We start from the raw sequence: 24,200 nt of genomic DNA on the forward strand, positions 1-24,200 counted from the left end.
AAGTGGGCCCTTTTTCCCAAGTTCTTTTCCGCAGAAGAAGCCAGAGAGAGCCCCATCACTGGCACCTGGGGACCAGGCACCGGGCCTTGTGCAATTCCCGGGACCACTCTCTGGATCTGAGGCAAAGCCCTTCAGACGTGGCAGAACAGACAAAAATTGCTCCTGGCCCCAGAGCCCAAACAAAAGCCCCAGTTTTTAAGAGTGGGGCAAGGGCAATACTTCCCTTCCTCTGCCACCAGTCACAAGACCCGCTGCTCCTGGATGAAGGGGAAAAGCAAAAGTGCTCTGGCACTGGAGGAGGTCAGCTCCCGCTGGGGAGGGCAAAGTGCTGAGGAAGTGCCGCCCCGAAGCCCAGGCACAAAGGCCTGCCCAGGATCAGGCTGGGCTGTGAGAGTGGAGAAGGCCCTTGCTCCCACAAGCCCAGCACCAGGCAGCAAACAAGCAGCAGCGGTCTACCCCCGAAAAGGGGTCAAGATGGTAGAGAGTGCCCTGCTGTGTGCCACCGGCCTGCAGGGACGGCTGAAAGCTGGGAGTGAAGCAAAATACTGGAGAAGAGCCTCCAGGCTCAGGCCGCAGCTGCCTCTACTGCAGAGGCCCCGCAGGTCACCGTGACAGCAGGAGAGCCCAGCGCCAGCTCCGTCCTGCCCAGATGGCCTACAGGACCCCACTAAGAGCCTGGCAGAAGAGGTGTTGACCCTTTCCAGGCATGAATATCACTCTCCTCCGGCTCCACGGTCATCTAAACACGTCTGACATTCGGTCAACATTTGTAAGACAATACCAAAAAAAAATTAATAAAGGGGGAAAAAAAACTATTGTCAAGAGATAAGCAATCATTAGAACCAGATTCAGAAATAAGTCAGAAGTGGGACCTATGTGACAGGGACTTTAAACAGCTATGACGGACGTACTAAAGGAACTAGTGAAAATGACAACATGCACGAACAAATGGGAACTTCAGCAGAGAGATGGAAACTTCATAAACACGCCAAATGGAAAACCTAGGAGGAAAAACACAAAAGAAACCTCTGGCAGCAGAAATGAGGACTTGAGTACACGGACAGGCTCCGCAGCACCCTAGGCAGAGCTGAGGGAATCCGCTGGCGTGGAAACGGGCACAGGAACCACCCAGACGCACACACAGAAACGCACAAGCGTGGGAGAACGGTGGGGCGGCAGCAGTAGGGGTCTGAGGCTTGTGCAGCCTGAGTCCAGGAGAGAGGAGGATGCAGCAGAAGAAATGCTTGAGGAGAAAATGGATACGAATGTTCCAAAACTAGGCCAGGCGCGGGGCCTCACGCCTGTAATCCCAGCACTCTGGAAGGCCAAGGAGGCCAGATCACCTGAGGTCAGGAGTTCGAGACCAACCTGGCCAACATGGTGAAACTCTGTCTCTACTAAAAAAAAAAAAAAAAAAAAAAAAATTAGCTGGGCATGGTGGTGTGCGCCTGTGATCCCAGCGACTCAGGAGACTAAGGCAGGAGAACTGCTAGAACCCGGGAGGTGGAGGCTGCAGTGAGCCGAGATCGCACCACTGCACTCCAGTCTGGACAACAGAGTGCGACTCCATCTCAAAAGAAAAAAAAAAACCACTGAGACAAAAGCCCAATGAGAGGTCAAGGTTCCAGCTAGCATGAGTGGAGTCCAGAGAAGCTGTGTTTAACAAAAGGAGAAACTACGCACAGAGGAGAGGAAGTTTAGTATTTGAAACACTACAGAAGGAAAAGCAGATTCCCGGGGGGTGTGGTACCCCTGAAGGTGTGGCACTGTCATGTTCTTCAATGCCTGAGAGGCCAAAAAGATAAATGTAATCAGACATCATCCTCACTCCACAGTCTCCTGCAGGATGAGGCCCTTGGCTTTATAATGAAAACGTAACTGTCTTTGGAAACATTTACATATGTTATCCCATTCACAAAGGTGATGCCTGAGATGCATCACTCTGGCTGAGACAATGGTTCACGCTACAGCACAGGCTAGTGGGCCCTAAACATGTGTGCAGTTACATCTGTGTGTACACATGCTTATGTAGGCAAAGATGCATTTATTTAGTAGTGGAACTTTTTGCTCAAATGGTATCTGCTGAACCAGATATTTGTAAAGATAAAGGTGGTGTACACCTGTGGTCTCAGCTACTGGGGAGGCTGAGGTGGGAGGATCACTTGAGCCCCAGGAGGTCAAGGCTGCCGTGAGCTGTGATGGCACCACCACAACCCAGCCTGGGCCAGAGAGCAAGATCCGGTTTCAAAAAAAAAAAAAAGAAAAAAGGAAAAGAAGAAAAGAAAAGAGAAAAGAGAAGAACAAAACAGACAAAGGTAGAACTAGGTGAAGTCTGTACCCACTCAGCCACCTGAGTGTGCCTCTGTCCCCCAGCCTTTGCCAAGGAAACCTGGGGGGCTGAAAAGTAACAAAAGAAACCAAATGTCCTCATCAGTCACTCACGCCTGGCACATCTCTCAGCGTCACCTCAGTCTCAACAACTGAAGGAGGGATCCGCGGGGTCACGATCCGGTGCTTGTGGCCACACTCATGTTAGCAGCGGGCCTGGGACTCCACTGTGGCTGGGCAGGAGGCCCCACCCTGCGCATGCTCGCTCGCTAGCTGAAGGCCATGGCCTCTGAAATTACTCCGTCGTATCATCAGCCACTGGGGAAGGTGATTCTTTTAATTTTTTAAGAGCCCGTGATTACCTTACCTTTGAAATAAATTCAGTCACTTCAGAGGAAGATTTGGTTACTGATGTGATTGAAGAATCAGACCATAAGACCTTAAAAACAAACAAACAAACCAACCTTAGAAACAGACGCCACATACTTAGTTCCCAGCACACGTGTCCTAGTACGACTGGGGCACAGGTTCAGTCGGCAGCTGAGTCCAGTGGGCTGCACACCTGCTGTGGGAAGCACCTAAGCATCCCTTGACTTGTTACAAAAAGAACAGTTCCATAGCTCCAGACCCTCTAAAGTTTAACTTGTTTTGTGCAAATATTCAGATATCACCAAATTACTCCAGTGGGGTCTACAGCTGCCTCCTGTAAGTTCCAGAAAATCCCTGACAATTATAATTGCTTGTGTGTGCCCTGTGCAACTTCCTTCCTCAGGGGACCTCCTCCTCTTAGGTGAGCCTATGTGCCTCAGATGCAGGACCAACGCATTCCCAGGGAGCAGCCCTTCAACCAGCAATAAGGGCCGTGGTGCGCCCAGGTGCTGTGGGCACACAGTGAGCCCAGGCCCTGCTCTCCGGACACTGCAGAGCTGTGGGGGCAGTATGAGCCCATTGACAGCAACAGGACAGGGCAGTGATCACTAGGGCAGCAGAGGAGGGGTCCAGGGAAGAGCAGTGAAAAGGGCTTTCTGGAGGAGGTTCTGCAACGTCTGGTGTGCCCAGCCCCATGAGCATCTGCTTTCCTTCCCAGCATGCGGCAGCGGGCAGTGTCACCGCATGGCTGCCCAGATGTACGCGAAGCTCCCGTGGGGAAGGGGCGGTGTCTTTTTGCTCCGCTTTCCCCCGCTATCACAATGGTCGTCACATGAGGTGCTCACTAAAGCCGGCTGAGGGGGAAGGAGAGCGTACTTTCTGCACATTAGAGGGAGTTTCTGCATGGAGAAGAGCTTGGGTTGACTTTTGAAAGGCAAGTAAGAAGTTAGCTACAGGAATGAGATGGACAGAGGGGATGGCTTGAGATGACAGGGAGGAGGCCAGGTCAGGAAGGGACAAGCACCAAATGCAAACTGTACTCAAGTCCACAAGAAGCCAGGGGATTTCAAGTCGGCAAATAAAATGACCAAATATATTATAAACAAGAAAATGTTGTATTAACAATGATTTAGAGCAAAGAGAGCTCACAGGCACCCAAACCACCTCTGCTCCCTCACCCACACCCACGGGCGGAGTCCAGCCTGTCCAGCCCGAGGCGTCCACCCTCCTGTCTGCTGAAACTCAGGCCAGTCTCTACACATCACGCAGCGGTCACTCCTGGGTCTGTTTCAACATGCTCTCACAACACACAGGCCAGCTGAGGGAAGGGCCAGCTCTTCTTCACCGGAACCCCAGTGCCTACCAGAATTCATCAAGGTAAGCACCAGCGTCCTTGGAACTAACGGCTGCAAGGTGTACACCTTGCCACCCAGAATCTTCCACACCTAAAATGAAAATGCTTGAGGCCAGGCGCAGTGGCTCATGCCCGTAATCCCAGCACTTAGGGAGGCTGAGGCGAGCGGATCACCTGAGGTCAGGCGTTCCAGACCAGCCTGACCAACATGGAGAAACCCCGTCTCTACTAAAAATACAAAATTAGCCAGGTGTGGTGGTGGGCGCCTATAATCCCAGCTACACGGGGGGCAGAGGTGGGAGAATTGCTTGAATCCAAGAGGTGGAGGTTGCAGTGAGCTGAGATCACACCACTGCCCTCCAGGCTGGGCAACAAGAGCGAAACTCCATCTCAAAAAAGAAGAGGGGAGGGGAGGGGAGAGGAGAGAAGAGAATGCTTGAGCTACTTCTCTGCCTGAAATATTAAAATCTCTCAACACTAAAGATCTTGGGGATAGGTTCCTAAGCTGCTCCCCACAGAGAACTCCAAGAACACCGCCAACAATGGGCGCAAACCCCTGCCATGAAGATGCCTGGCCCTCGCGCTGCTGACAGCGTGTATCTTTCAAGGTAAAGCGTGTCACAGAAAACATCTCCTCTGCACAGCTCCTACACCTGCCTCCAGGCTGAATCTTTCCTATGGCGCCCTAACCCAGGGAAAACGTGAAATCCAACACCCCAATGATAAAATGTGGCAGGGACAGATCATCTGATGTTGAAATAGACAACCTGCTTTTCCAACAGTTATGCACTTTAATTACGCATACCTCTTCTACTTTGTGTTCGGATACATTTTTCTCTGACTTGCAGGTGCCGCTCACATTTCTCCCTAAAGCTGTCAGAAAGTGAACACTGGAAACAGAGACCACACGATCAGGCGGAGACCAGCCCACGTCGCTCTGCAGGTGATGCTGGCTGATGGCTAAGCTGCAGCAGCTGCACGATCCAGACCCAGCCAAGCCTCTACCTCACCTGCCCACTTGCCCTGGAGCGCCAGGAGGCAAACCGGCCGCTGGAGGGGCGTGGGGGCAGGAAGAGCGTCCTCTTGTCATGCCTGCCTGACCTGCACTATGGGGACACGTGTCCAACCAAACTCACAAGCATCCATGGCCAGCTGCCTCATTACTTTACATTTCACCAAGAAAAAGTGCTGCCAATTAGATCCTGGCACAGCATTTTCTATCACATCCCTGAAGAGCTACTTAGTCTTATCTGGATGAATTTTAACGCATCTTAATCATACCCCAAAGCCAAATGTGCACACAGCCCATGCATGCTCAGGACATCTTCACATGCAGAGTCTAGTTCCTCCGACTCACTGTGGACTGGCTCTGAACATCAGCGTTTCTCTACACAGTCTCCCCATCTGGAGCCCCTGAAGCCACGCGGCCTCATTCTGCACAAGAACAGGCTCAGCCAGGCATCCCTGGGGGCAGGGTCCAGCCACACCCTTGAGGGGACAGGCAGCCCAGTACCCCCCAGATCTGAGGAGAGCCAAGGCCCAGCACAGAGACAGGCAAAGCCAGCAGGGAGAACACAGCAGCCGAGGGAAAGCATGGACTCTTTCTAAGAAAACTAAAAAATTTTCATTGATACTCTTACTAAGCTAAGAGAAAAAGGCATAGCTGAGAACAAGATGCTATGAAAAAAGAACTGTCAGAGCTCAAGAGTTCTCTGAAATGAAAACCAGGCAGTAGGAATGAAACGCTCAACTAAAGACAGGAAGAGGCAGCCGTCTACAGAACAGAGCGAAAACCCGACAGGACGCGGGCTCGCATGCACACCAGAGCAGTTCCAGCCAACGGGAAGATGTGGGGGAAGAAGCAGTTTTCTACGTCCTTGTGAATAAGCAAACACAAAACAGCTGCAGGGGAAATACAGTGTTGGATACCAGTGAGACATGAAAACACCCAGAATCTACCACTCAGCTCCGCCAGGGGTCACCTTCTGCAGCCACACTCATCACCACAGGTCCCCCAATCTTGGAAGGCAGGGTCGGCCCAGTGCCTCTGCTCTGGCAACACCTGAGGAATCACTGGGCCCTCTACCGTGCACATGCACACGTGCTAAAAACAGAGACTCAGGGAAACCTCACTTGCCAGGACTCCTTCTTTGCTAATAGTGACTGACAGCTTCCTCAGAACAGTCAATGTTGCTTGGGGTATGACTTTTTTTTTTTGAGACAGAGTTTTGCTCTGTTGCCCAGGCTGGAGCGCAGTGGCGCGATCTCAGCTCCACTGCAAGCTCCGCCCATGGGTTCAAGTGATCCTTGTGCCTCAGCCACCCAAGTGAAAAAATAAACTTTCAAAGAAAAGATAACATTAAAATAATGTCCGAGTGACTTTAAAGGATGGTTTAATAAGAGTTGTTTATTAGTACTGTTTCATAATTTTTTTTTTTCTTTTTTGAGACAAGGTCTCTCACTGTCCCCCAAGTTGGGGTGCAGTGGCATGATCTTGGCTCACTGCAGCCATGACCTCCCAGGCTTGACTGATCCTCCCACCTCAGCCTCCTCGGTAGCTGGGAATATAGGTGAGTGCCACAATGACCAACTAATTTTTGTATTTTTTTGCAGTGATGGGGTTTCACCATGTCACCCAGGCTGGCTCAAGCGATCCGCCTGCCTTAGCCTCCCAAAGTGCTGGGATTACAGGTGTGAGCCACTGCCCTTGGCCTCTCTCTCTCTTTTTTTTTTTTTTTTAAGAGACGGGGCTCACTGTGTTGCCCAGGCTGGTTGCAGTCTCCCGGCCTCCAGGTGATGCTCCTGCCTCAGCTGCCTACATGCTGATTTTATATCAAAAACGTTCCATCATTTGTTTCCTGCTTATTGATTTGATTTCCTCAGCAACTAGGAACTAGCAATTATAATTTCAGCAATATCAAAACCAGCTCCATAGAAAAAAAGCTTGTACATCTTCAAGTCATCTTAATCCAGTTATGTATATCTTCCTATAAAACAGTAACCTGTCATTTGTATCCTGGAAAATGATACATAAAAATTAAAACGAGAAACAAGGCTGAGAAAATCAGTGGGGCAGGGAGAAGTCATTTATTTCTCCCTGAATAAGGGAAAGTTTTCAGAAAAAATGTTTCTTTGATTCTTGCCATACTGTTAGCAACAGACTGTTCTACCTCACTTAAGTATGGCAGACATTCCTACGAATGCTGTTTTATTGCTCTAGTCACAGTATAATCGCTATTTATTTCCACTTACAAAGGACAACTTAAAGGACAACTTGATTTTCATTAGTCAAGGTTCTATGGACAAAAGGAAAAGTTTGAATCTTCAAGTATTTTTTTTTAACAAAAAGAGCTGTAATGAATTATAACTGACGATGAACTGCATGTATTGAAAGGGGTCCACGTGCTGTTCTGATCTGAGGGCACCCGTGAGCCACGCCCCACCACGGCAGGGAGCATCACCCCTGAGGTGTCCCCCAGCCCCTCCCCAGGAAACCACTGACTGCTTTCTGTTGCTACAGATGAGTCTGCATTTTCTAGAATTTTATGTAACTGGACTCATATACGGACTCACCGAGTCCATACTTTTTGGAAGGAGTCGTCTAGTTTCTTTCACACAACACGAGATTCATGCATATCGCTGAGCATCTCAGTTGTCCATTCTGAGACCACTCAGCATTATTGCCCGGTGGTATTCCACTGCATGGACATAACACCAGGGCTGGCCTGTCCACGCGTCCGTCAACGGGTATCTCGGTTGTTTACAGTCTTGGAATGTTACAAACAAAGCTGCTATCAACACTCATGCACGAATCTTTTATGAACATGCGCTTAATTCCCCCAGGGTAAATATCTAGGCTGGAACTTACGGGTCACACTATTTAAGAAACTGTCTTCCGAAGTGGCTGCCCCATTTCCCATTCCCACCATCAGTGAATCAGTGAATGTGATTCCAGCTCCTCCACACCGCAGCCTGAGGTGGGTGGGGTCAGCGTTTTTCATTTGAGTATTTCAAGAGGTGTGCAGTGTTCTTTCACTGTGGGACTTGGCATTCTCCTAATGATGAGGATGGTGACTCTTTTCACATGTGTTTATTTGCCACCTACGTATCTTCCTTGGCAAATCATCATTTTTTTTTTTTTCTTTGTGGAGACAGGGTCTCACTGTTGCCCAGGCTGGTCTTGAACTCCTGGCCTCAAGGGATATTCCTGCCTCAGCCTCCCAAGTAGCTGGAACTGCAGGCATGTGTCTACACCTGGCAGAACTCTCAAAACTTAGTAACAGGAAGCAACTTGTTAGGCATGGAGGCTCATGCCTGTGATCCCAGCAACCCTAGGAGTCCAGGACAGGAGGATCTCTTGAGGCAAGAGTTCAAGACCAGCCAGAAGCAGATACCATCTCTTTTTTTTTTTTTTTTTGAGACAGGTTTTGCTTTTGTTGCTCAGGCTGGAGTGCAGGAGCATGATCTTGGCTGACTGCAACCTCCACCTCCTGGCTTCAAGCGGTTCTCCTGCCTCAGCCTCCCAAGCAGCTGGGATTACAGGTGCAGCTACCACGCCCGGCTAATTTTTCTATTTTTACTAGAGACAGGGTTTTGTCATTTTGGCTAGGCAGGTCTCAAACTCCTGACCTCAGGTGATTCGTCCGCCTTGGCCTCCCAAAGTGCTGGGATTATAGGCGTGAGGCACCGCGCCTAGCCGGAGACCCCATCTCTTAAAAAAAAAAAGTTTTGAGAATTCTTTATACATTCTGAATATATAAATCCTTCATCAGCTACACAACTTGCAAATATTTTCTCCTAATCTGAGCCTTTTCATTCTCTTCATAGTGTCAAAGAGAAAGTTTTAAACTTTAATATATTCTAATTCATTGATTTTGTCTTTTATGGATGTTTTTGGCACTGTATCTCAGAAATCCTTACCTAATTTAAATCACAAAGTTTGTTTTCTCCTAGCAATTTTGTTTTGGGTTTACATTTAGGTCTCCGATCACTTCTGAGTTAATGTGGTGTTAGGGCTGCGGCGGGAGGCAAGGCTTGCTTCTCCTGCATACGGATGTCTGTTCCAGGGTGTCTGCTGAAAAGAGCATCCTTTCTTCCCAGCACTCCTTCAGACCCCGCATGTGTGTGTGAGTCTATCTGGAGCCTCTTCTGTCCCACTCCTCTGTGCTGCCTTCCCTTTTGCTGCCTCATGGCGTTGTGATCCTGCTGTTTTGAGAAGTCTTGAAATCAGGTAGTGTGAGTCTTCCAATTTGCTTCTTCTTTTCAAAATTACTGTAGTTCTTCCCATATCACTTTAACTTGATTTTTTGTTGTTGTTGTTGAGATGGAGTCTCGCTCTGTTGTCAAGGCTGGAGTACAATGGTGCAATCTCAGCTCACTGCAACCTCTGCCTCCTGGGTTCAAGTGATTCCCCGGCCTCAGCCTCCTGAGTAGCTGGGACTACAGGTGCCCACCACCATGCCTGGCTAATTTTTGTATTTTTAGTAGAGACAGGGTTTCACCATGTTGGCCAGGCTGGTCTTGAACTCCTGACCCCGTGTGATCCACCCATCTTGGCCTCCCAAAGTGCTGGGATTACAGGTGTGAGCCACCATGCCCTGCAAACTTTCAGAATCAACTTGATTTCTAAAATAGAAAAATATGGCCAGGTGTGATGGCTCATGCCTGTAATCCCAGCATTTTGCGAGGCTGAGGCGGGCAGATAGCTTGAGCTGGGGAGTTCGAGACCAGCCTGAGCAACATGGTAAAACCCCGTCTCCACAAAAGTACAAAAATTAGCTTGGGTGTGGTGGCATGTGCCTGTGGTCCCAGCTACTGGGAGGCTAAGGTGAGGGAACTGCTTAAGCCCAGGAGGTTGAGGCTGTAGTGAACCAAGATCATGCCACTGCACTCCAGCCTGGTGACAGAGCAAGATACTGTTGCAAGAAAGAAAGAAAGAAAGAAAGAAACCAAGAAAGAAAAGAGAGAGAGAGAAAAGAAAAAAGAGAAGAGCAGAGCAGAGCAAGGCTTTGGTTGGTCAGGTTGTATGAAGTTCCCACACTTTACACTGTGTGGACCTGACTTCCGACTTCCTCACCACAAATAACTGGACTAAGGATTGGGAGCAAACTGAAGCCCACTGTGTTACGACCGCACGCGAAGACAGCTCCGTGCACAGCACCTTCTTCAGGGCACAGTCCCCACTAGTATCTGAAGAGGCCTGACACCGCAATGCAAGGAATGAAGGAAGGTGTCACTCGCGACCACTGCAAAATGTCAGCAAATACCTAGGGCCACTGGGATTTCTGCTGGGTTCCAGGGCACTCAGAGAGTCCCTGTCGTCTTTCCCTGGGCTCCACGTGGGCTGTACGACATGAGACCCAGGAACTCCGTGGGTGCCGAGACTCTGGCACTACTATCACAGGCACCAGCAACCTCCAAACCTCAGCAGCTAAGGATTTTCCTTACATTTTCAAAGGAAAAACGCACAGCGTAACAACTGCTTGTCACAACACAGTCTCCCAAACCAAGTGGAGACTTGTCCCTTTAGTGGAAAACAGGTTTAAAGTATTTTGGTGTAGCCATACTCTTCAAAAAATCAGTAAGCTGCACAGGCGGATCATGCCAGATGCTCACAGGAGTTCTGTCTGGAGAGCACTCTCCAGTGACGCTGTCAGTACTTGACGCACACATGGTCCAAGGAGTATATGCCCCTGCCAGGGTTCCTAACAGAGCCCTGACTGGGAGCTGGGCACCGTCAGCCGGGACACACTTTCCAGCCACTTAGGCATCCAGGTGGGACAAAAAAAGTAAATCTGGCCAATAAAATGTAAGTGAAGTGTCTAGAGGCTGCTTTCAGGAATGTTCCTTAAGAGCAAGATTTCAAGTCTGCCTTTCCTCCTCCTGCATCCTGCTGCCCAGGATGAACGCGTGAGGACTGGTGTCCTGGCTGCCACTTCGGGCTGGGAGCAGAGGTCAACATCCTAGGGAGGTCAGAATAGCCAGAGGAGGCCTGTACCCCTAAGGGCACCCTGAGGTTCTGATGGGGCACAGCGACCAGGGAGCGGGGTGGCCTCGGGCACGCCCTGCTGTGAGAGGGAAATGGGCTTCTGGCCGTCTCGACCCTGGTCACCGGGGGTCACCCAGAAACACAACACTGCTCAACTCTCCTGATTCTCTGTGGTACCCAACTTCAGTGACCAGCCCCCAGCAGCTAAGCATGTCAGTTTAGGGAGGGTTCCCTGTCCAGACCAAGGAGCTTTCATCACCAGTCCCCACAGGCACCATAGACCCAGGTTCTGTGTGCGTTGCTCTGCAGGCTGCCTCAACCAGTTCTGCTAGAGCCCCGTGTGGTATGCACCATTCACACCTCAACTGACAACCCCAGGCCCTGCCCGAGCTCCCACCCTTCCCGCCTGTAGAGGCCCCGCAGCCAACAATCCCCACCCTGGAGACGGCCCACCCTGAGCCCAGAGCCAGCTTCCTATACAGCACTGGCACAGGGCTTTGCCTAAGGCACAGCCTTAGCGAGGTAAAGAAAAGCATCTCCAGGGTAAGTGTTTCCTTCCTACCCTTACAGGAGAGAGGGGAAAAAAACTTAGCATCTTACCTCAAAGGAACATTCAACATTTCTGTCATTTTTTGTGTGTGATAATCCCTTCAGGTCTATCTTTTCAACACTCACTGTAAAAGTAAAACAAAAAACAAAAATGAAATAAGAGCTTGAAGTATATACATGATTATTTAGCATTTGATATTTAGCAGTTTTCAAAATTAGGTTCTCAGCACCCAGGCTGTCCTGTCCCTTCAGTGGTGCCTCACCTAGAACCAGAGCCCAGAGAGGAAGGCGGGCAGCAGCACCGATGCAGGGCAGGCTTGCTACAGAAAGCAGGGAAAGCAAAGCCACATCTGGCAATGCAAGGGCAGTAAACAGCTCCGGAGTACTGACATACGTTTATGGACCCAGCAAGAGCCCAGATGCAGCTACAACTGAGTATCTGTGCAGCCTCCTGCGTTCACCCTCAAAACCGTTACGAATCTGTCCCAACTTCTGAAAAGCTAATGCTCAGCATTTTCAATTGTGACTGTTTTAGACAGTATTTCCCCAAGAACACAGTCACCTGGGAGCCTCTTCCATGTATTTCCTTTTCTTTTCTTTTTTTTTTTTTTGAGACAGAGTCTTAATCTGTCTCGGCAGCTCACTGCAACCTCTGCCTACTGGGTTCAAGCGATTCTCGTGCCTCAGCCTCCTCAGTAGCTGGTATTACAGGTGCACGCACCACCATGCCTGGCTGATTTTTGTAATTTTAGAAGAGAAGAGGTTTTGTCATGTTGGCCAGGTTGGTCTCAAACTCCTGACCTCAGGTGATCCACCCACCTCAGCCTCCCGAACTGCTGGCGTGAGCCACCATGCCTGGCCTTTCTTTTCAACAGAATTCATTCTCATCCTTCTCTGTGAGGGCAAGGATGAGGAGACCAGAACAGCAGTCCTGGGGGAATCAGGAAGATAGAGAGCACTGTCTCAGAGCAGAACCAGGCTGCAGTGAATGAAGCTGCACAGGATGGACGGCGACAGGGACGAGAGGCCTCACCAGGCAGCCCGGAAGGCATCAGCTTACTCATCCCGTTTTCCCGTACACTGGTGCGTGTTTTTCTCATCAAAAATAAGATGATACAATTAGGTCTTAAGCACCATTTTTAAATGAGCCCAAATATCTGCTCAAAACAAAACAGCCGCGTATGGAACGTGCTGTAGTTTCCGACTCAGTCGTATCACAGCAGGCCTGCCCTGCCGATCCAGCGCTGATGCTTCTCGCTGCCCAGCACACCCGGCTCTGCCAGCTTCCACACTTCTCAGGCGCCAGGAGCCCCATGCCGCAGCTTCACACATAACTGGGAAAGAGCCTACGGGAGCATTCTCCTGCCTTCCTCCACCAGCCTTCGCTGGGTCTAGAGGCCACCTGGCCGTGTGCGACGGGGATATCTGCTAATTTGTAGAATCTAACTTTGTCCAACGTGAAATACTCAACACAACTTCTCAGAACTGTGAATGTGACACTTCCTGCAGGCACCCAAAGACCTCCTGGTCTCCCGCACCAACACCCTCCAGAGCCCTCTCCACGGACGCCAGTGCTCACACAAGGTCACGGCCACCTCAAAAACCTGTATGGCCAAAAAGTATTTTGGGGCAGCTGAGAGCAGTGATTCACGCCTGGTATCCCAGCACTCTGGGGGGCCGAGGCAGACGCATCACAAGGCCACGAGATCGAGAGCAGCCTGGCCAATATGGTGAATCCCTGTCTCTATTAAAAATACAAAAAAGCCGGGCGCGGTGGCTCAAGCCTGTAATCCCAGCACTTTGGGAGGCTGAGACGGGCGGATCACGAGGTCAGGAGATCGAGACCATCCTGGCGAACACGGTGAAACCCCGTCTCTACTAAAAATACAAAAAAAAACTAGCCGGGCGAGGCGGCGGGCGCCTGTAGTCCCAGCTACTCGGGAGGCTGAGGCAGGAGAATGGCGTAAACCCGGGAGGCGGAGCTTGCAGTGAGCTGAGATCCGGCCACTGCACTCCAGTCCGGGCGACAGAGGGAGACTCCGCCTCAAAAAAAAAAAAAAAAAAAAAAAAAATACAAAAAAGTAGCTGGGCGTAGTGGCAGGCGCCTGTAATCCCAGCTACTCGGGAGGCTGTGGCAGGAGAATCGCTTGAACCCGGGAGGCAGAGGTTGCAGCGAGCCAAGATCGCACCACTGCACTCCAGCCCAGGCAACAGAGTGAGACTTCGTCTCTAAAAAATGAAAGTTTTCTGGGGAAAAAAAATCTTAGAAACTCCTTGTGAACTGTCAATGTACATTAGAATATTAAGGACTCTGAGAAGTCCTACAGTACCTAATAATTTTTTAAACAATTCCCCACATTTTTTGGCCACACAACTTCTTCTCCTAACATACACGAACCTCCCCTAGAGAAGGACCTGCTCTGTGCACACGCTCTGGGGATGGTTCTAAGCCTGCACTGCCCAAATCACCTGTGACAAGTTAAGTTAATTAAGAATGAATAAAATTGGCCGGGTGCGGTGGCTCACGCCTGTAATCCTAGGACTTTGGGAGGCCGAGGCGGGCGGATCACGAGGTCAGGAGATCAAGACCATCCTGGCTAACATGGTGAAACTCCGCCTCTACTAAAAATACAAAAAATTAGCTGGGTGTTATGGTGGGTGCCTGTAGTCCCAGCTACTCGGGAGGCTGAGGCAGGAGAATGGCATGAACCCGGGAGGCGGAGCTTGCAGTGAGCCAAGGTCGCACCACTGCACTCCAGCCTGGGCGACAGAGCGAGACTCCATCTCAAAAAAAAAAAGAATGAATCAAATTAAACGTTCAACCCCCCAGTTGTCCTGAAGAACCATGCTGAGGGTTCTGCAGCCACAGGAGGCTAGTGGCTGCCACGCTGGGCCGTGTGCTCCTAGACAGCGCTGTCTAAACCAACACCCGCCCGTCCGTGAGCAGCTCTGTGGGCCTCCACCACGCCCCCATCTGCATGTCCTCTGTGGCCGCCCCATGATGCCACGGCTGAGGACCTGTGCCAGACACCACTCTGCTCCCGGAGCCAATGACACCGACTCCCTGTGTTCTGCAGAAGGAGCCAGCCGACCCTGAGCTGAACCAACCATCCTCGCTCGCTCCCCAGCATGTGCCACGAATACCCGGCCACGTCCCAGGTCACCCTGCAGGTGCTTCGAGGGTCATGGAGCACAAGGCAGCGGGCGCTGCCCCTCCCAGCAGCATCACCTGCTCCACCAGGGACCCTCGTGCATCTCACAGATGTGGGAGTCCACTCGGCTTAGAGTTCTTTAAGCTTAAAATAGCACCTCACAGGAAGGAATTACTATAAAAAATACAAATGTTTATTTCCTTTCTGGCAAAACAAAGAGCACAGCACATTTAGAGGCTGCACAGTCCTGCTGATGTTCACTCAGTGAAACCACACGCTGTTCCTGCCTGACTTCCTCAGACTGTCAGCAAATACATAGCTTTTATGTTTTTCTAAAGCAGTACTTCTAAAACTTCCCACAATGACATCACTCTAATCCATATATTTTACTTTTTTAAACAACATATAGTGTCAATGAATACAGAAACATGTAGTCAGCATTCTCCCTGGACACAGACACCATGTGTACCTCATGTCCCAGGACTGAATAATATGAGAGTTTATGAAAAAAGTAAAAAGAAAAAAACCCCATCTGGACTGAGAGTAGGAAGTGACTCACTCATATCTCGTATCTGGACAGGAAAATGGGAAAAGCAGATGAATGTTATTCAGCTGTTTTCAAATAAAAGAGGCATTTCCAAGTCTAGGCCCCAAATGCTGGCGTATCCCTCTGCAGAATGGCCAGCCTGAGCAGTGGCCGCCCCCGGCCAGGGCAGCCCCAGGCCCAGGAGGGACACGGCGAGGCTCCCTCTACTCCTGCCCTGGACCCCGTGGGCTCCGTGGACTCTGAAGGCTGAGAAGAGGAGCCTGGGAGAGAGGGAAGACCAGGCACAAGGAGTGAGGGGCCGGGCTAGTGCGGGGGCTGGGTGACCAGCCTGAGTTAAGGTCAGGAAGGATTTAAGCACGCTCTCAACTCTGGAGCCATTACAGATCGTGATTCTAAAAACCACAACAAGAAAAAAAGGCTTATAGAGCATCGGGATAAATAGCTTACGCATGCCAGGCTTATGCCTAAGTGATGGGTTGATGGGTGCAGCAACCCACCATGGCACACATTTACCTGTGTAACAACCTGCATATCCTGCACACGTACCCCAGAACTTAAAAGAAAAAGAGAAAAAAGACTTAGATATTAAGTAGAAAATTACAAATTCTATGCATAACATGATGACAGTTTAGTTTAAAATGGAAATGAAAACACTAAAACTAAATGATCAAAAGTGATGGGAACAGCTGTGTACGGTGGCGAAGTGAAGAGCAGCTTTTCCCCACATTTCTGTAATGTGGTTTTGCCATCTCAAAGCGAATACCTATCTGCACACAGACACTCATTACAACCCACTTCCAGTCTGCCCCCAGTGTGGCTGCCTTCCCCTCCCTCCCTGGTCACCCCACTGCCTTCTGTGGAGCGTAAGCAAATGCCTAGATAAATTCAGGGGCGGCCGGGCGCGGTGGCTCATGCTTATAATCCCAGCACTTTGGGAGGCTGAGGCAGGTGGATCACCTGAGGTCAGGAGTTCGAGAACAGCCTGACCAACATGGAGAAACCCCATCTCTAGTAAAAAGACAAAATTAGCCGGGTATGGTGGTGCATGCCTGTAATTCCAGTTACTTGGGAGGCTGAGGCAGGAGAACGGCTTGACCCCAGGAGGCAGAGGTGGTGGTGAGCCGAGATTCACGCCACTGCACTCCAGCCTGGGCAACAACAGTGAAATTCCATCTCAAAAAAAAAAAAATTAGAGGCAAACAGCACCCCATCACCTGACAGGAGAGGGCAGAGCCAGAGGGACTGCGAAGACAGGATCCGCACTGGCCAGAAAGCCTCCGTGAAGAAAGTGTTTGGCGTGCACGGGGATTCGGCCACAGCGCATGGCAACCAAAGCCATGAGGAGGCTCTCCTGGAGCACTGAGGCTGCTCAGCACCGCGCCCAGGCAGGCCTGTGTGGGCACAAACAGGGCTGGGGCAAAGGGACCCGAGGCGGGGCCAGGCCTGTGCCCTCCTTCTGAAATAAGAACACAAAGGATGATGTACTTTTCCCTCTGAAATGTCTGTTCAAACCTTTCTTCTTTTCTCATTCCAGGTACACAATAGGCATTTTCCTCAAGTCTTACAAGTTACATCACACCGCCTTGGATAAAATGTATAATCACATAGACTATCATTTCATAACTGCATCAATACCTAGTAGCATTTAGAAACCAGTACTCTAATGTAACTGAAAAGGGGGAAGCTGGAGTAAGAATGGTGATGTCGGAAGTCAGGCCTCCCTTTGGTCCAACTGCACCACACTGCGGTGTTTCGATGCCAAGGTAACAGTTTCTGATTTTTTCTTTTTACACTTCAATACCTCTACAATCAGACGCCAGGGACATCTCACACCTGCTGCTGGCCATGTGGCAGGAATATCATGGTTGTGACAGCCTGCCACCTATGGAGAAAATGAGGAAAGAGCCAGTAACCAGGTACAGTAGCTTAAAAGCAGGTAGAGTAGCTTAGGAAAAACCCCAAAACAATGACCGGGCGTGTGCTCCGATGCTGCGGTGATGCGGCACTGCATGGCACACAGAGCCCACTGCACACGAGGCACGGATGCCTCGACCCAGCCAGCTGGACGGGATGCACAGGAGCTGGACTGTGCATCAACTGCAGGAGCACCTTACCTCATTTATTTGGGTATTTTCCTTTCTATGCCTGTACAAGAATGATAGTATGAAACTCTGCAGCCAAGTCTTAAAGGGCTTTTTCTTTTTTTTTTTTTTGAGACGGAGTCTTGCTCTGTTGCCCAGGCTGGAGTCCAACGGCACAATCTCAGCTCACTGCAAGCTCCGCCTTCCGGGTTCACACCATTCTCCTGCCTCAGCCTCCCGAGTAGCTGGGACGACAGGCACCCGCCACCACGCCCGGCTAATTTTTTTAATTTTTAGTAGAGACGGGGGTTCCACTGTGTTAGCCAGGATGGCCTTGATCTCCTGACCTTGTGATCCGCCCGCCTCAGCCCCCCAAAGTGCTGGGATTACAGGCGTGAGCCACCGCACCCGGCCTTAAAGAGCTTTTTCAATAAAACTATAACCAATAAAAAGCAGCGTGTTAGTTTTGTGGGCAATGCGTTTACTTTTTTAGGTACAGAGAAAGTCTTCCAGCCAGCAGCATCTCACAGTTAATGTCACAGTTAACGACACACAGGAAGGAGATGGAATGATGCCTCCCAAGACCTAAGTTCAAATATTCATTCAGTAACTAAAGTCAGTTTTGTGTCTGCTTCCTCATTTGTTAATGGGGATAGTAGTTTAAAAGGACCAATAGTTTGTAACCAGATATGAACAAAAACAGAAAATGGCCCTAATGAGTATAAAGATATAAAATAAAGGGCCCTGTTGGGGCATTCACACGGGGCCCAGGCCCACTGTTAGCACTGCCCTGGTCTTCTTCCCGCTCCTGAGGAATAGGAGAGGGCCCTACAGTGGAGTCCCCGAAATACAACTGATTTATCTCTAAGGAGCCTATGGCTCCAGAAGCAAAGTGTCCTGCCTCACCTTTGTTACTAATAAGCAAATTGTATTATTTGGTTAAGATGTACTTCTGGTTTGTAGGGGACTCAAAAACCTAGGAGCTAAATTGACCACTGAATTGCTATTTAAACGAGCTAAGACAAGCCATGAATATTACTAACTCAGTTTCCTTTCTGAAGTGCCTGGGTATGGATTATGGAATCCTCTTTATAGGATTCCCAACAGCCTGGGGGAAAGGACGACCCTCATACAAGTACTTTTTTTTTTTTTTTTTTTGAGAGGGAGTCTCGCTCTGTCGCCCAGGCTGGAGTGCAGTGGCGCAATCTTGGCTCACTGCAAGCTCTGCCTCCCAGGTTCATTCTCCTGCCTCAGCCTCCTGAGCAACTGAGACTACAGGCACGCGCCACCACGCCCAGCTAATTTTTGTATTTTTAGTAGTGATGGGGGGTTTCACTATGTTGGCCAGGCTGGTCTCAATCTTCTGACCCTGTGATTCGCCCACCTCAGCCTCCCAAAGTGCTGGGATTACAGGCGTGAGCCACCACACCTGGCCAAAAGTTCTCACTCCTCACTCTGCTAAGCAGTCTCTCACTTGGCATTTTGCCTTAATGACCAAGTGCAATTTCCCAAGTAAAGCAAAACTGAATCAAAAACCTATGATATTCCTATAAATTAAAAAATAAAAACATTAAAGCTTGAGATAGCTCAGCTACTCTGATTTGATCACTACACATTATATACATATGTCAAAATATCACATGCACCTCCAATCCAAAAGATATATGTCTAACTATGAGATATCCATAGAAAATAAATACATCTTATAAGTTACATTAAAAAACCACATACAATTTAAACAAACAAGGTCTTAGAGGATGATTAAAATGTTCCAAAGTCAAAATACAGGTAACCACATCAATTCTGTATCTTACATATCTAATTCTACAATGACTAGGTTGGTAAATCAAACCTCAGGACAATCAGCACAATAGCTGTAGATTATTTTGCTGTCTACCAGCAGCTCTCTACATCCTTTAATTAAAAGGAACCAAACATTTTCCCACACAATTTTATGCTACTGACAAGCATTTTCAAAAGTTTATTTTAGAGATGGGTCCTGGCTGTTACCCAGGCTGCACTCAAACTCCAGGGCTCCAACAATCTTCCTGCCTCAGCTTTCCACACAGCCAAGACTACAGGTGAAAGCCACTGTGCCTCGCCTAACAGGCCACTTTGAATTCACTGACTGAAATGCATGCAACAGTATGCTTTTATGTTTACAATTCTTTTTCAAAGACAGAGCTTTGCTCTGTCACCCAGGCTGGAGTGCAGTGGCTCAATCTCAGCTCACTGCAACCTCCACCTCCTGAGTTCAAGCAATTCTTGTGCCTCAGCCTACCCAATAACTGGGATTATAGGTGCACACCACCGCGCCCAGTTAATTTTTGCATTTTTAGTAGAGACAGGGTTTTGCCATGTTGGTCAGGCTGGTCTCGAACTCCTAACCTCAGGTGATCCACACACCCTGACCTCCCAAAGTGCTGGGATTACAGGCATGAGCCACTGTGCCCAGGTGATTCTAAAGTTTTAGACAAAGAGACCAGACATTTTATAACAACAGAATTTGCAACACGTTTCAGGAAGGCACCGAACAGGGAAGTATCCAGAGGACACTGGCCACATCCCAGACTATCCATAAACCGATTCCTCACAACAAAATGCCCTTCATTTTCTTTTTGACAGGGTCTCACACTGTCACCCAGGCTGAAAAGTGCAGTGGTATGATCTTGGCTCACTGCAGCCTCGAACTCCTGGGTTCAAGTGATCCACCCACCTCAGCCTTCTGAGCAGCTGGGTTTACAGCCATGCATCACCATGCCCAGACGATTTTTGTACTTTTTTTTTGTAGACATGGGGTTTCGCCATGTCACCCAGGCTGGTCTGGAACTCCTGGACTCAAGTGATCTGCCTGCCTTGGCCTCCCAAAGTGCTGGGATTACAGGCCCTGCACCTTCACGCCTGGCGCAGCCCTTCATTTTCAGATGAAAGCATAGAAATACTCCAAAGTCAGTCTTCTATCTGCTATAATATATATGCGACTGTTCCCATACACTTTCTTTTCTTTTCTTTTTTTTTTTTTGAGATAGAGTCTCACTCTGTCACCCAGGACGGGGTGCAGTGGTGTGATCTGAGCTCACTGCAAGCTCCACGTCTTGGGTTCACGCCATTCTCCTGCCTCAGCCTCCCGAGTAGCTGGGACTACAGGCGCCCGCCATGACGTCCAGCTGATTTTTTGTATTTTTGGTAGAGACGGGGTTTCACCGTGTTAGCCAGGATGGTCTCTACCTCCTGACCTCGTGATCCACCAGCCTCGAACTCCCAAAGTGCTGGAATTACAGGCGTGAGCCACCGCGCCCGGCCTCCCATACACTTTCATATAAATACTCAAGCTGATTACTAATAGAGTCACCTACATTATCTTAATTTCAAATCATAGAAAATATGCTTCATCTTTCCTGGCTTTGTCTTGGGGTCAGAAGAAGTATTTATGTACAAAAATCTTTTATTAAGTCCATTTCTCTGTTTTTGTCTTTGATTTTCCTTATCTCCCATTCATGTTTATTGTTTAAATCTGTAGTTCTATTGGATTCAAGTTTGAAAGACAACACAAAGCTCCTCTCCAACATAAACACACCAGTGTTACTCCATTGGTGCCTCCAGAGCCAGAACACAAAACAAAATCTGAACTAGAACTCTGATTTTAGCAAATAAAGGGTAAGGGCCTTATCATAGGAAAAGATGTTTTTCTTAAAGGCACAACTGACAACTCGGAGATTAAAAATAATTCATCAATAAATAGCCATACATTCTAATGCATTAAAAGGGCACTCTTAGGTAAAGTTGTTACGACTTTCCTCTTACTTTTTTGGGGCCAACCTGTGTTTCAGGGGAAATGAACTAAAGATGGTCTATGAAAACACAGTGTTGGGAGACTCTGGCTCCAGGTAAGAGGGAGCAGCAACAAAAGCTCCTGGAAGGGAGACCTTCCTCTCTGATGTGGGGGCTGTGATTCCAGGTGGGGTGACACCTCCTCACTGCCTTTTCTTCTCTCTGTCCTCCCACAAAGATAGGAATGGTCACTGAAGTGCACAGCAGAGAGGGTTAAAGCTCTAGCTTTCCAGATGGAGGACCAAAAAGGGGAGTCCTTGTGAACTGGAAGGACAGAAGGACAGCAGAGAGGGAAGATTTCAGGGGAGCAACCCTGTGACGTTGTTGACGCGTTCACCCTGGGGCTGCCCATGTAAGAATCTCAACTGCAGAACACACCTCCACCAGTCTCAGGTTGGACGGCGGGCAATGCCCCCGAAGGACGAGGTCAAACAGCACCGCCAAAGCTTGGAAAATGGAGCTGGCACCACAGCCACACCCCACAGAAGGCTGCACAGAACTTGCTGTCAGAACCCAACCAGGTCAACTGCTCCAAACCAAAAACATCACCATTCTCTGTAGCATTAAAGATGAGTCAGAGTCTCGTATCATACTATTCAAGAAAATCAACAGATCCCAACACTGAGATGACACAGATGCTAGAACTACCAAAGACACCGAAGCAGTTACTGTCACAATGCCCCAACAGGGAGGGGCACACACTCTTGAGATGCACAGACAGACGGAAAGCCTGTGCAAATTCAGATGTAAAGAACCAAACAGGCCGGGCGCGGTGGCTCAAGCCTGTAATCCCAGCACTTTGGGAGGCTGAGACGGGCGGATCACGAGGTCAGGAGATCGAGACCATCCAGGCTAACACGGTGAAACCCCGTCTCTACTAAAAAACACAAAAAACTAGCCGGGCGAGGTGGCGGGCGCCCGTAGTCCCAGCTACTCAGGAGGCTGAGGCAGGAGAATGGCGTAAACCTGGGAGGCGGAGCTTGCAGTGAGCTGAGATCCGGCCACTGCACTCCAGCCGGGGCGACAGAGCAAGACTCCGTCTCAAAAAAAAAAAAAAAGAAACAGACTATTCATCTAGTTGGAAAGTAATTTTTACACAGGAGAATCCTGGCAGAGAGCATGAAAATTAATAAAGTGACTGTCATCAGTAACGGAACAAATTGAGAGCTTGTACCACCCGACGGGACACGGCGAGAGCAGCGTAGCGTGTTCCTGGCAAAGATGTACGGCCTGAATCAAGTCAGGAGAAGCATCGAACAAACCCAGATTGCGGGATGGTTGGCAGAATTAGTGGTTCATAATCTTCTGAAGTATCCGGGTCGTGAAAGACAGAGGAGCAGCTACCAAAGGACACAAAGGAGGCCAAATGCACCCTGGGATTCAGAACTTGACCCTCTGGGTATAAAAGGCATTACTGGGACAATGGCCGGAATGGGAATAAGCCTGAGAATTAGAGGATGGTGACATCTCAATGCCAACGTCCTGATCTTGATGGCTGTACTGTGTGGTGATGGAAGAGAAAGCCATTGTTTGCGGGAAACACATGATCAAGATTTGGGGATGTTGGGGGATCAGATCCACAATTCACTCCCAATGTTTCAGGAAAGTTCTTTATATTGTAGTTACAACTTTTCTGTAAATTTGTGATTCTGTTTTTCAAAATAACCTTTTTTTTTTTGAGATGGAGTCTCGCTCTGTCTCCAGGCTGCAGTGCAGCGGTATGATCTCAGCTTACTGCAACCTCCGCCTCCTGGGTTCAAGCGATTCTCCTGCCTCCAGCTCCAAAGCAGCTGGGACTACAGGTGCCCGCCACCACGTCCAGCTAAGTTTTGTATTTTTAGTAGAGACAGGGTTTCACCATGTTGACCAGGATGGTCTTGATCTCTTGACCTCATGATTCGCCCGCTTCGGCCTCCCAAAGTGCCGGGATTACAGGCGTGAGCCACTGCAGCTGGCCCGAACTGAACCATATTTAAAGACGTTGATCTATTCCCTCAGTGTGTACCATCAGAAGAAAGGCATTGTCTGTCAGTGCTTCTTATTTGTTTGGTTGGAGAGGTTGAATTTATTTTTTTCTAGTTAATTATGATTGCTGTGTTATCTTCCTGTATTTTGTTTTTACTCTGAAAGATCATAATCCATTCTTCCAAATCTTCAGGAATTACTTGGTATAGGATTTAACAGGCCACCATGTGATCAGATGTTCCTTTGAAGTTTCCTTTGATATTTTATTACCAGATAGTCCCTCAAGCCACGGCGTGTGGGCTCAGCCGCTGCAACTATGTGATGACGTGCTGGCCTGAGAAACACACATGCTGACCATCTGGCCAAGAACTGAAGACCAGGGCAAAATCCGAGCACATCACAAACATTTTTCCAGAACAGAGTTGTAGTGTCTCTTTTGATGCCCAATTTTAATTAAATAATAATTGTTGAAGGAAAACTAATTTTTTAATTAAAGAAGGTTCTATATAATTACGCAAGATGTTTAGAAATCAACTTATTTTATCTTATTTTTCTAGGCCTATCATCTTCCCAATCAATTGATTTAAAAAATATTTTTAGGTACTCCTTACTCCAAACATCAACAGTATTTCTCTTAAATTTTAAACAATTTTGGCCGGACACGGTGGCTCATGCCTGTAATCCCAGCACTTTGGGAGGCCAAGGTGAACAGATCACCTGAGGTCCAGGAGTTCAAGACCAGCCTGGCCAATATGGTGAAACTCCATCTCTACTAAAAATACAAAAATTAGCTGGGCATGGTAGTACACACCTGTACTCCCAGCTACTTGGGAGGCTGAGGCAGGAGAATCGCTTAACCCAGGAGGCGGAGGTTGCAGTGAGTCAAGATCACGCCATCGCACTCCAGCATGGGCAATAAGAGTGAAACTCCCTCTCAAAGACAAACAAGCAAAACAACAACAACAAAATGTAAATAAGAGAGGTTGGCAAACTATATCTCCTGAGAGTTAAGAATGGCTTTTACATTCCTTTTTAA

General features: G+C 48.9%; 1 protein-coding gene across 6 annotated transcripts in view; it reads right to left on the bottom strand.

The window, feature by feature from the left end:
• ZCCHC14 (zinc finger CCHC-type containing 14) overlaps nucleotides 1–24,200 on the bottom strand; it is an 88,188-nt gene that overhangs the window by 16,204 nt on the left and 47,784 nt on the right. For 4 of the 6 annotated variants that reach the window (XR_004439037.1, XM_033219258.1, XM_033219260.1 and 1 more), the window contains exons 3-4: nucleotides 11,640–11,713; nucleotides 2,696–2,767 (exon numbers count right to left, since the gene is read on the bottom strand). Coding sequence is in view for 5 of the 6 variants with exons in the window: in XM_033219258.1 (XP_033075149.1) it covers nucleotides 2,696–2,767; nucleotides 11,640–11,713 (146 nt within the window). In the remaining variant the exon portion in view is untranslated. Of the gene's footprint in view, nucleotides 1–2,695; nucleotides 2,768–11,639; nucleotides 11,714–18,274; nucleotides 18,283–24,200 lie in introns of all 6 variants that reach the window. The other 2 variants (XM_033219261.1, XM_033219259.1) reach the window with 2 other exon arrangements.

This window comes from Trachypithecus francoisi, unplaced genomic scaffold (genome assembly GCF_009764315.1).
Source record: "Trachypithecus francoisi isolate TF-2019V2 unplaced genomic scaffold, Tfra_2.0 Lachesis_group10, whole genome shotgun sequence".
Taxonomy (NCBI): Eukaryota; Metazoa; Chordata; class Mammalia; order Primates; family Cercopithecidae; genus Trachypithecus; species Trachypithecus francoisi.